Source organism: Berghia stephanieae, chromosome 1 (assembly GCF_034508935.2).
Source record: "Berghia stephanieae isolate SIO BIC M18660-M18661 chromosome 1, UCSD_Bste_1.3, whole genome shotgun sequence".
Taxonomy (NCBI): domain Eukaryota; kingdom Metazoa; phylum Mollusca; class Gastropoda; order Nudibranchia; family Aeolidiidae; genus Berghia; species Berghia stephanieae.
Window position 1 is genome coordinate 103,169,179 of NC_088360.1, and position 13,872 is coordinate 103,183,050.

Sequence of the window (13,872 nt, forward strand, 5' to 3'; positions counted from 1 at the left end):
AAAAAAAAAAAATGGACGCACAGTTGTGGTTTCTAGAAAACAGCTGTGTCTCTAGACCTTATAAGCATTTAACCCAACTGTCTCCTTCTCATTGAACGATAGTAAGCCAGGGCTTAGACGAACAGGAGGTGGAAAAACCCCAAAAAAACCAATGAAATAAGACAGAATACAAATCCTAAGAGTAAAGGTAAAATTGATTGTCCAAATTATACATCTGTTGTTGATTTAAGACATAAAACTCAAGGAACCAACAATGCTCTTTTCTGTCAGACCTGCCAACTTTCAAATCAAAGGTTGTCGCGTGGACGTTCCATTCAATGAACATCAGAACAACTCAATAAAACAAAGAAAATAAAAAGTACCTATTTACTTTTCTTTAAAATAATTAACACGACTAAATGCATCTTTCACTTAGACTTTGTATAAATCAACTTTTGTATCGAACCCAATAAACATGATATAAATAACAAATGGACTCCCTAGAGATAAAATCATTGTATTGTGGATACATCCAAACCCCCAATTTGCATTCTAACAGTAACAATTTTTCAACCGAAAGGGCCTAAAGGACCCATTCTCTTCCTCTTCAGATTGCATATTATGGGATGGCAAATTTCTTTTTTTTTTTTTAAATTTAAAATAATGAATTTTTTTAAACTCAAAAGATTCATAATCTGAAACAATAATAATAATAATAATAATAATAATAATAATAATAATAATAATAATAATAATAAATAATAATAATAAAAATAATAATAATAGAATGATAATAACAACAATAAATCTATTTGTGAGTACATAAACGGTTACATTAAACCAGTACATACATTTGACGAATCATGCGCTCAAATCAAATAATAATTAACAATAAATATTCATGAAATTTAAAATGAGAAAAAGGAAGGAAGGAACGTACAATGCTGCAACTCAGCAAATGAGTGAAAACGTTTTTTTTAGTTTAAAATGCATTGGTCCCGGTTTCTCTCTCTCTCTCTCTCTCTCTCTCTCTCTCTCTCTCTCTCTCTCTCTCTCTCTCTCTCTCTCTCCCTCTCAAAGCACCCATGCATGCTCACACAGAAACAAATCTTTCGATTAAATCTACACTTCACATCAGGGTGGAAATATCAAATGAACAACAAATTGCAGCGACTGGTTAAATTATTTATAACATTTAAGAAGACATAAATAATGATAAAACCGTGAAGAAAAATTAATTTCTCGTTAACTTTTTGTGACCACAAACTTTTGAATACATGACAAATTATCTAGCATAGCCGTTTGTAAAATAGTTTTGTAAAGACTAGATAAAGATGATTTTCCTGCTATTTTGATAACCAGAAAGGAAAATTGAAAAAAAAAACAACACAACCCCCCCCCCCCCCCCCCCTCAAAATGGCACAACCTTCCTTAATCATGTCTTAATATCATCATTTATCTAAGAAAAGCAATGGCTTGACCAAGGGGACAGACAGTGTTTGTATTTACATTTAATATATCTGGACGGTTATAACCACAACTAGGCTATCCCATAATATATCCTCCTGTATTTATTTTCTCTATAATTTTTTAAATTTTTTACCGAAGTCTAAGCCTAGACTTCAAGTTTTGTTCAGCACTCAAAGTCAACGGTTCATGTTAAACCATACAATCTTAAAAAGTGATAAACAAAAATGAATATAACAGTTTAAAAAAAGAAAAAAAGAGAACAAAATACCAAACATGGAATGTTTCGCTCTCAAAACCCTTCTTCAGCCAACAACAAATAACCATGAAAACATAAATACATTACACAAAAAACGGCAGAGAAATATTCCTCTGCAGTCGATCTGGTTTTCTAGTCATGTATTTATATTTTCATCATGTTTTGTTATTGGCTGAAGAAGGGCTTAGAGTCTGAAATGTTCCATGTTTGGTATTTTATTATTTTTTGAAGCTCGTTATATTCATTTTTGTTTATTACTTTTTACAGTCCATACAGCTTCTAGCAGCTTTGTATCACTTTGACCTTAAAATAAAAGGTCGAAGTCTAATGTATTAAAAAATTTTAAAAAGCATCCAAATAACTTAATTCCAGCCTTTTTACAATGCAGGATAGCCCACTTGTTCTTAAAACCATTTGACAAATCTGTTAAAAAGTGTAAACTTCACAAGTTTTGGAAGGTCCCAATCGCTCATATGGAAGAGCATTCATTTCCCAATTACAGTGGAACCTCAGTATAACAGTGATGGTGAGACAAGTCTAAAATCCCTGTTATAACCGAATTTCAAGGGAAATAAACCACCGGCCTAAATCACCATTTAAAATGATGTAGCATAGAGTAGTAAGTAGCCTATACACATACACACATTCACACACACACACAGAGCATTCATGGCCTAGTCTAGCTCTCATTTGCCCTAGCGTAATATAGGCTAATACTAATACATTGTATTTGGAGAAATTGATTGTGTTTTGCACCCCAATCACAAACAGTTAGGCTCTTAAAAGTCCTGCTATAGCTCTTAAATTTTAGTAAAGGCAAAGCGAGAGAAAAAAAAAAAAAATGGGGATTTTAAAGACCACTGTTGTAACTAAATGCCTCTTATATCCGGATCTGCTATACGAAGGTTCCACTGTACAAGTGCCAACATCGTCAAAGTTATTATTTTTTTGAACCCTTAGTTGGATCTGGTGGAAAGTATTTAGGAAAGACTATCGTCCAACCAAAAGTAGTCCTTCAGAGCCATTAGGCCCATAGAGCCGGAGTTTATCCCAGTTTCTATAGCGTGAAACGGACAACAGCAATTGCTTGCTATCCTTTGGATAGGATGCTAGTCTATCGCAAAGTACTTTTGCCAAATCAAACAGACTCAGCTACCCATTCACTGCTGGGTGAACAGGGGGGTCAGAAAAAAATCTCAACTGCACCTGGGATCGATCTCGGTTGTTTTGTGTGTGAAGCGAGTGCTCTATCAACTGAGCTACTGGGACCCCCAATCCAACCAAAAGAGTAGCAAGTAATGGTTACCATCCATTTAACAGTACAGAAACTTGCATGGATTACTGTTCGGTAGATCTTAAAGCTCCAAAGAACAACTTCATAATTTTTAAAAATTTCGAATGGTATAAACAACTCGAAAATACCTATATGAATCTGACACTGAATGACAATCTGCAATCACTACAATTGTTGTAATGGACAATAGTTTGTGTTGGTTGAGAATATTTCCATTACCAACAAATAGACAACAAATTTTGGTTCATTAGACTCTTAAATATAAAAGTTAATGTAATACTAAGTCTATTTTCTTGGAGCCAAAACCTGTGTCAGAAAATATATAGCATCAATTCCTAATTCAGATTAACACTCTTTTGTTCATTTGAATGAGTAAACAAATTTGCTCTATTTTCAACCATGTTGAACTCGAGAGTTAAACAACACAAAAATAACTCTGTATTACATATCAATTTGCATTATAAAAAGAAGATAAAGTGCGTTGACTCTAATGAAAAAATCAATTCGAATGAACTCAAGGTTTGTTTTTAAACTAAAAATTATTAAGTTATTTTGCCTTTTTCTGTTTGCACACAAGACAAATCTTCTAGGAACTCCTCAATATATACTTTGTGTAGAAAATAAATCAATCTCTCTTTTAAGGGAAAAAAAATATACATTTGCAATTCTTTGTATTAAAATAAATAAATAAATAAATAAATTAATTCTAAAAATACCAAAACAACAAAAGACAAACAACAACAGAAAAAAAAAGATTAAAAAACAAAAATTCACAAAAACAACCAATAATCATAAAAACGTGAAAATTGATACTCCTTTTTGTCAAGACTAATCATGGCATAATTCATTTTTATCACACTATGAAAACCTTCATCACGCCATAATATATCTCCATGACCTGGATTGAAAGGCAAACTCCAGTCAAAAGTTAGTTACACGTAATACAAGATAACATTGAAAGATCCCAAATTGACGTGTACTGATTTGCAGGTCTGATAACCCACAATGTTGTTCTGAAAATACTCTCAAATGCAAAAAAAAAAAAAAAAGAAAAAAAAAAGGATAAATCAAGCACATAATGTGGATTACCAGACCAGCAAATATGTGCACAGAGTCCCAAATTTTAACGATGTAAAAAATACAAAATAAATCATTCACTCTTAAGCCAACATTCAAGACATCGCAATTTGCTCAAAACATTTGTTGTTTGTAAAAATGTTGGGTTTTGTTTGATGCCTTTCAATATTATCTCATACTAAAAATTCCCTATAATTGCTTTACTCCCAAAACGAAATGTAAGTTCGAAAACAGCTGTTTCTCTCATTGTATCGTGGCATGGCATTATTTTGCAACATACATAACTCTCCCCCCTTCTGAGTATTGTCCATCAATCTAGCCCATGGTAAACATCAAGTGAGGCCATAGCCTCTATGACAGCATCCATCAGTGCCATCTCCAAATTCGTTCATCGAACACGATAAGCCATAAAAATATATTACATTATTATATCCATCTCTATATTCACAAGAATTGTAATTGTACGACAAAAAAAAACAAAAAAATTGTCGGAAAGAAATATTCACAACTTAAATAAATTGTGAAAATATCAATAATTTTTTCTGGCTTTTAACATATTAAAAATGTAATATTGTGGTAATAATTTTTGATGGAATAGCACACGAATAGAGCAAAAACAAAGAGTTGATCAAATATTCTGAAAACTCAAAATTATCATGAGTAACTCTCCCTTTCTCGACTAGTAAACTAAAAGATCCAAAGCTTGGTTTACAAATAAACATCTATTACCTTCCCTTTTACAAGAATCGAACAAAATCACTTAATGTTAAGAACTGATCCGGAATAACACATCAGTTTTATTTTATCTAAGCCGTATGTATGAGTTGCATTGTACATTAGTACGGCACCTATAAGGCCTATCTAAGCCGTGAACATTTGCAATGCTGTCATTTCAATTTTTGACCCTTTAAAAATTCAAATACAATCATCATCTAGATATTTCTTCTTCCTCCTATAAGCTATCACAACTCTTCAGGCTAATTATTAATGTCAAAGAGGCCAGTCTGACTCTTGTATAGGAGATATTGAACTAACTAAATGACTTATTTCATCCGTGTGTTATCCCATCATTTTACAATACTGTAGATCACAGAGTGCCATTGGAGTGCATGTTTATCTGCAAATACATCATATACAAACAGTTGTCCCTTTTCCTCCATTTGTTTAGTTACCTCTCTCCTACTGACATCTCCAGAAAGACCTTTTTTTTTCCCACCATGAGGGAGCTGGTTGCAGAATCATCTATTGATTCCGAAGAATTTTATTGGCTCGTTTGTTTGCATCGTCCACTCTAACGTTCAACGAACCTCCCTGTCAGGTTGTTGTTTTTTTGTTTTGTTTTTTTTGTAAGATTGGGTTGAGAATGTGCGAGTCCCATCAAAGAATGTCAGACACCAAGGAAATACCAACACAACCAATCAAGAGTTGAAAAGGGTGAGCCATTCAACACCAAGAGTTTGGGGAGGTGAAGGGGGAGAAAAAAAAATTGAAAAGAAAAGAAAAAAAACAACTGATGAGAGCAAAATATCACCAATGAACAAAATTACAAAAACAATCAAACATAATTTAATATTGTAGTTAAATCTCAGAGATAATGTCACGCATACTTTCATAAATTCCAACTGGCGTAAAATTTGTAAAAAAAATAAAAAATATCAATGAATATCAAACATTGATTTTCAATGTCAATCTGAACTTTATAATGAATATATATCCAATGAGTGGAAGAGGTGTGATTTATGCAAACATTATCTTGAAACCTTGCTACAAGTGATATTGAAATTTCTATCTAAATTCACGACCAAAAAACCCCCAAAAACACAACCAAACATGAAACATTAAAATAAATAGAAATTTACGATTCCCAACCTACCCCTCCCCCCCCCCTCCACAATAAAACCAACAGACAAATAAAGAAGCTCAGACGGTTAATGCATAATTAGATAATATTTGAAAAAAATGCTTTAAGGTTCCCAGAAAAAAATATTGCTTTACAAATTAAGATTTAAAAACTCATTAGATACAACCTGCATAAAAACAAAGACTCTTAGATGTTGCATGATCCATTAAATTCAAATATTAAGCGAAGTGAGTTCTAATTTAACGATAAAGACATCTATCATGATATTTTTCCTCCCTTTCATTGTATAGATTATAATGTTATATATATGTAATACATATTATTGTCAACCTTGTGTTCATAATGTTATCTTTCAAGGAAAAATAAAAATGGAAAAAAAGAGGAGAGAAGAGGACAACTGAAAAATCATGAGGGAAATGATACTGAGGACAACAACGAAAAATGTTTAAGGTTAGAAAATGAATGGCAAGAACATTATAAAAAATGAACAGGATGATGTGGCAATTGGATGACACTTCGTTAGTCAAAGGATAACTTTTTAACAATAATCCTTTCACAGATGAGCCGGGGGATTTTGCATGAGATAATCTGAGATCAGGCTCAAAATGTCTTTAAAACAAATAATAGAAAATCGATCAGTTTTATGGTGAGGGGAAAGTCCATTTCAGTGTCATACAATTGTGATCATATAATTCTTCAAATGCTAGTTAGTCCAAAGGCATTACACTTATAAAACAGACACCAAGGTTACTTCTATCGCTAGTCTTGGTGGTTACTGGTGGGTGGATTTGTTGTATTTGTATTATTCCTGATAAACCTGCAACTACCCTTGAGAAGCATGTCATTTCATTTCACTTGTTTGTTTCTTCATTTCAAAACAAAAATTTACAAAGTCCCAATACTCTCAGTTTCATGAAGCAAGATTTAACTCACTCAACCCAAACCCTCTACCTACGTGCTGTTCACTCTCATAAGAAATTAACCTAAATACTCTGTTAAATTGGACTGTAATGGTCTGACTCGACTACAAATCATGTAGAAATGAAAGCCAGTAGCATTGGTAATATGCATATAATTTGTTACTCAGATAAAAAAAGAGGAAATAATGATGGAGTAAAAGTAATACGAGGAATGTCGGTGTTAGAGCTGAGTGAGTTAACCAACTTAACTGTTTATATTCAGGCTTTCCTGCCATTGGGGAAAAAAATGATAATCAGGTAATAACATTCAAGTTAAATTTGGATTAAAATTCCACCTTGTGACCTTGATAAAATGTAATAGAAGACTGGGAGGGATGTGATGAAGACAACTGACAACAAGACTTAATGCCCTTAACAGTAAAAAAAAAAAAAATGAAGACAACTTGGAAATCAGAGGAGATGGAATCCCTTCTGATTATTGATATTTGTGGTGGTCAGTGGTCGGAGTAGGTTCTCCCTCAATCGACATTGTGCATCGAGATTACCTCATACTCCTCTCCCGCCTTATCGTGGGCAATGCATGTTTATTGGGAATAATAAATAATACGGTAGCAATTTCTATATTGGGTGTTCGGTGACTTTGAATAAAATTTAAGTCTCTTCAATTTGCTGGTTTTTAAAAATTCTGATGCCTTTGGATGAAATAAAACATATCAATTTACACATCTATGGTCAAAAGATGATTATTGACTTTATAAAACAGCAGATATTTTGGCCCATGTTCTATTATTTTAAAAAAGTATCTGTTTACAAAATTAAAACAATATAAATAAATGAACGAAATCTGAATTTAAAAAATAATAATGTTATAATAGAAAATGGGCTTAAAATGTGAGATCCATTGAAAAAATAAGATTTTTTTTTCATGCAATGAAGAGAAATCAAACAAAATTCCTGCATAAGCAGAAGTGCCAATACATTACTCAAAATAATAGTAAATAGACCAAAATACATAATGCTGATCATTTTTTTTTCTAAATTGTGAGAATTTTTCCTCCAGGATATTATCAAATATATCATTATTACTAAGGAGCATATATATATAATTGTCAATTGAGTTTTTGTTAACATTGCTAGAAATAAATATATTTTTTGTAATGGTTGGCAGCTCTGCGAAAGATAATGAAAGACACATCAGTGATGACACAGAGTGAGGGACCCATTTCCATCATATGCACAACATCAAACGACCTGATCTACAAGAATAACAGAGGGAAACAACAACAACAACAAAAAATGCAAATTATGATTTTAAAAAAAAAAAGAAAAAAAAAAAGAAGCCAAATCAACAGAATCACAGCCAGCCTGAAACGCATAAAAGAAAATGGTAGTTCAGGAATAAAATTACTTGTGACCTATTCTCCAAAAACAGTATTACGTCGGGATAGACAGTATGGTTAAAACTGAATTTTAAGCTCACTTTATAAGATTGGATTTCAAATAAATTTCTTCCATGGAGGTACAGAGATTTGATTTGTTTCTTAGACTCTCAAAACTTTGAATCCCATATTTTAAAAAATTCATTTTGACTTTAGATGTAATTTTCTACATCTAGTCGATTCCAACGTAATACCAAATTGATGCGACTGGTCACATAAAAAATAAATTAAGTAGCGCATATCTCTTTGGATTAATTCATGCAACATATATATAAATATATATAGATATAGATTGTTAATTTTAAAGAAGAGACGAATCTATGACTTAGTAAATTAGCTGTTAGATCAATCTGGTCGTTATGGGGAATATGAAGACATAATGAGTCGACACGCAATCCAGGATATAAAAGCGATCAAAAATTCAATAATAACAATAATTAATATTTGTAATTGAATTAGATTTAGACAAGTGATAATCTTGAAAAAAAGATAAATGACAATGAAAAGGTATGATGAAAGCGATGGTGACGACAATGATGGTAATGATGATGATGATAAGATGAATATGATAATAATGTTAATGATAATGTTATTGAAAATGACGATGATGATATTCATGCTGATGATAATAATTGATAGGGTTGATATCTACTTTCACTACTTCCTCTCTATGTACAAAACAAAACAAATAAGGAAAAAAAAAAACCCCAACAAATAAACTCAAAACAACAGGGATAATTGTTATCATCTACATCGACTACAGGTGCAATGTGATGATGGGTGAGAACTGACAAACTGAATGAAATATGCGATAGTTGAATGAAAAAAAAGACCAAACACCTACAGCAAACGGAACAAATTTTGAAAAAGAAAATCATCAACAACGATAAATCCACACGACAGTGCTGGTGAACTTGATTTCAAACACCCTTGTCTTATGACATCAAAATATCATTCATTACTATCTCATTATCATTGGAATTTCAAGACAAACCGAAGAAAAATAGAAAAAAGTAATAAATTTAAATCTCAATTACAATCAGCAGGAAATAGAGAATTGTTTGATAAGATGTTGCAAATACAATTAACAACAGATCGTAATACAAAACAAGTGACACAAAAAAAGCCAGCAGGATATGAACACCACATAAGAATTGTGAATGGTCTTTGTTACGATGTTTATATAAGAAGACATTTATGAAAAAAAAAATAAAGAGTCTATCTTCTACAATGTTTCAGTATGTAAGTAAGTAGGCGTAAAAACAATAAAACTTGCAAAGATGTATTAAATACACAGTAATATAATATGTAGTTCAATAATGTTTAGCTTTGCCTCTGATTACCTATAGTTGGTATTCCACGCAACACAAAGGAATATCATATCAAGCCATGAATTTCATATGAACTTTTTAAAAAAACAAACCAGGACAATATAAAAACCAAAATGCGAGATTTGACACTGCATAAAATGAAAAGATAGAACGACCTAATGATTCAATGAAGAAAAAAAAATAATTTAAAAATCCTGTTCTTGGTAATACTTAGAGGTGAAGTTTAGAATAACAAAAATAATCATTGTAAAACTATTTTTAAAAACAATACGGATATAGTCGTTAATTGAAAAAAAAAGAAAGAAAAACAAGAGGATAAGAGATTTTTTCCCCCTTATATGATGATAAAAAACATAGAACATGTAAGCAGGCAATGGTAAAAAGAAGGGGCATGGAAACGGTTTAGGCTTCTTTGAGTAGTTTGGTAGCCCTCTGGTTGGCAGCAGTGATACGGCTCTCATTAGATGTGCCCTGAAAAAGGAGGAAGCGGTCAAATAGAAAGTAGATGAAACTGTTCAATCATCACTTACAACCGAGGAACAAGGACTGGACAGTCGGTGAGAACATTAAAATGTTCTTGAGACTAAAACACACTTATCAAAACTTTTGAGTTTGGCTACAGTCAAATTGTGTATGTGACAATTTCTTAAAGCTAGAAGATTCCTGTCTTTTTCAAATTGATAAAAAAAAAAAAAAGTTGTGTCAATTTCTTGTTCGATTTTGAGAGGGACATTTAATTTTTTATCTATTATCTAATGTTCACATGATGAATTCCTTTAAGGTAAACTGTTGAAGGAAATACACTTATTGCTGACCTGTTCTTCATTCATGTTGTATTAATTTTGATCCAATTTCTGAGATGAAACACAGGAGGCAGCAAATAGGAGCTAAGCGAGATCAATTTCAAGGCAAATTATCTAGATTCCTTTATCTACAAACTAGACTCTTCAAATGGCTTCATGAAATGTTGATTTGTCGTTGGAAAAGTTTTCATGACATCTCTATAAATTGTCAACGAGAAATTCATTACAACTTAGTCTTTTGATCTCTACTCTTATTTTTCTAAGTTGGAAGGCTGTTTATAAAGACATGTGAAAAAAAAAGAGCGATTTAAAAAATTAAAAAAGATCATTCACTTTTTTTGGCGGAAAAATTCAAATACAACAAAATCTGCTCATGTGGATGAGCTTGTCGGCAAAGACATATTGCCATATACCTATCAAAAAAAGCAAACTAAACTTGTTTCTTATGGATTAATATTTTTTAGTCAATCTTAATGCCGAACATAATTGTCAAAACTTGTTGGATTTTGTTTTTGTTTTGACAAATACTTCAGAAAATCACAATAACAGAAAACTTGATCCTTTATAGTGCAGTCAGTATCCACTAAATATGCTCAAAGCACTTTACAAGGGAAGCAACTTTTAAAATATAAAATGAGACATGATGCTTGAAGGTGATATTACAATTCTTTTTTGATGAAGACAATGCTTTCAACTGCCAGGTACTCATTCCACACCTGAGTAAGGTAACAGAAAGTGAGTAAAGAGCCGTTTCCAAGGACTCAACTTTGCATTGCTCAAAGCGTGACTCCAACCCAGGACCTAGCAGTCCAAAGGCAAGAGTCCTATCACAAATCCTAAATAAAAATATACAGGCTTCATATTTATGAAAGAAATGATTAACAGCCTAAGAGACAACATGTGATTTACTGATAACAATGAATCATGTTTTACATTTTAGATACAGACACAGTGACAAAAAAGTGGGTAAAGCCATAGCTTTTGTCGTTAGCAATGACAGGAAATTATAGTCTGAAGCCAGCATGCTGTATGATTTGTTGCGGCAGAGTTATGACAAATAAATAGATTAGATAGAGAGAGGTTGCTTGTGGGTAACAGGATAATGATGAAGACTGCAGAGTAAAGGATGAAAAAAAATATAAACAAAATGAATTATAACAGCTTCATAAAACAACAAAAGACCAAACACAGAACATTTTGGGCTCAAAATCTTATTCAGCGAATAACAAAACAATTAAAAAAAATAAAAACATCACTTAAAAACCAGATAGATGACAAAAGAAATATTTGGCATATCCACAGGATGTGTTTGTTTTTATTATTTTTGTTATTGGCTGAAGAAGGGTTTTGAGCCTGAAATGTTCCATGTTTTGGTATTTTGTTCTTTGTTGAAGCTGAAGCTGTTTTATTCATTTTTGTTTATTACTTTTTACAGTCCACAGCTTCTAGCAGCTTAGTATCACTTTGACTAGAGTACAGGGGTAATATAGGACAACAAAAACACTCAAGTGACAGACAGTGGTTAAGATTAGCAGAGGGGCATCATGATGCATATTAAAGAAGACTGATTAGATGTCTCAATTGTTGACTGTTCCACTTTGAAAAAAGATACATATTTAAGTATTGATCAATACAAATCGTTAACGGTAAATCAGGGGATTAAAAGGATTATTATTTTTTTTAAATTGATCAGAAGTTTACTTAAATCTTTCATCAAAAAATAATCTCCACTATCTTAGATAACTATTTACAAACTTGAGTCCATTAACACTGTATACTGTTAAAATTTCACCACACTGACAGTCGAAAGAAATTGCATCGTCAGAAGCTAAGTATTGTATAATGAATAAGCATTTTAACAAAGATCAATATGTAAAGAACCAGAAACTATACCTGTTATGTATTTTATCTCTGAAGCTAGCCTAGTCATGTTTGCCCTATATCTTTAACTCTCTCGTGTAACATGAATGAGAAATCAATAAAATTTGTTTGATTTTCAATCATGTTGAAAATTATTGAGTTAAGGTCCACTAGCAGCCTGACACTGACTTCATATTGAAACAAAATAATTTTGATTTAAATCTAAGTTTAAAATGTAAACATTATTATCTCTCCTTATCGGCAAAGCTGAAGATAAGGTCAACTAACAGCCTGATGCTAACTTCATGTTGAAACAAAATAATTTTGATTTATGTCTAAATTTAAAATGTAAACATTATAATCTCCCCTTATCAGCAAAGCTGAAGACAAGCACTATTATCTCACCTTCTGGTTGATGCGGTCAAGCTGCCTGTTCTGGGATTCAATCTCGTTACCCATGTCCACAGCCATGTTACGTAGGTTTCCCACCATGCCGCTGACTTCTGAAATGTTCTGCTCCATTTCATCCTCTCTTGCATCGTTAGTTATCCTGTCCATTGTCAGAGGAAATCATAGGAATACAAAATGATTTTTAAGACTTTAATGGAATAAATGTTCCAATTGACCAGTAGATTTTTGACCAATCAAAACACGGTGCATTTTGACACATCCTCAAATTCGCTTGGACAAACATAGCTGGTGATTTACAAACAAGAGAATGCATGAAACTGATGTTGCTCAGTTTTTGTTTATAGACTGCTGCTTGGTGATTAGTTCTTACTTGATCCTCTCAATCAGATAAAAACATGTAAATCAAAATCATAACCTAAAGATATCATAAGCTAAATTATAAATAACCAAGAACAAACAGGCAGAAGATTTACAGAAAAAAAAATATCCCCTGTCAAAAATATAATCACAAACCAAAGAAGCAGGATAGGCTAGTAAAGAGAAGAAGAAACGACATCACTATCGGATCGTACACCCATGCGAACATCATAGGTATATGATTCAAGGGTGATGCTCCCATCCAACCACCCGCGGAGAATTAATGAGTATATTACTTAAATGCATGCCTTTGATAATAACTCCTGTGTAGCTTGCTAAGTTTAGCACGCCCTTACATTGCTAAATGAAAAATAACTGGGGTATGGATATGTTCCCTTCCACTGAGGGTGAAAGAAGAGATTGGATACCTGTTTGTAAATAGAATTCTTCAATACAAAAGCAAGAAAGGCAGACTGATTTTTAAGTTTTCTTCTTTCTTTTTAGAATTTTTTTTAATGAAAAGAAGTTTACAGCACTTGTGACATTTAACTGGTCATTACAGCACTTGAAATACAAAGATAGTTAAATTATTTTAAATAGAAAGTTTATCCATGCTTGTCGACGCCCAAGTAGATATAAAACATAGGGATCTGGTCCTAGCAGAAAACATAAAACAGCTCCGACCCAGTCACAGCACAAAGTATCTGACAAAGGTCTACATGTTCACAGAATATATATCAATATACTAATATTTAAATGAAGAGATGATTAAATTAGGAAAATGATAACCCCCCCCCCCCCCCCCATCCCCCCT

The 13,872-nt window shown here is 32.3% G+C and overlaps 1 protein-coding gene across 4 annotated transcripts in view; it reads right to left on the reverse strand.

Annotated features, from left to right (window-relative positions):
* Window positions 1-1,949: 1,949 nt before the first annotated feature.
* The window catches only part of LOC144962608 (synaptosomal-associated protein 25-like), a 75,077-nt gene continuing 63,154 nt past the window's right edge, over window positions 1,950-13,872 (reverse strand). For 2 of the 4 annotated variants that reach the window (XM_078895697.1, XM_078895695.1), the window contains exons 7-8: window positions 12,696-12,840; window positions 9,206-10,098 (exon numbers count right to left, since the gene is read on the reverse strand). In XM_078895697.1, coding sequence (XP_078751823.1) covers window positions 10,030-10,098; window positions 12,696-12,840 — 214 coding nt within the window. In that variant the 3' untranslated portion in view covers window positions 9,206-10,029. Of the gene's footprint in view, window positions 5,388-9,205; window positions 10,099-12,695; window positions 12,841-13,872 lie in introns of those variants that run through there. The other 2 variants (XM_078895694.1, XM_078895696.1) reach the window with 2 other exon arrangements.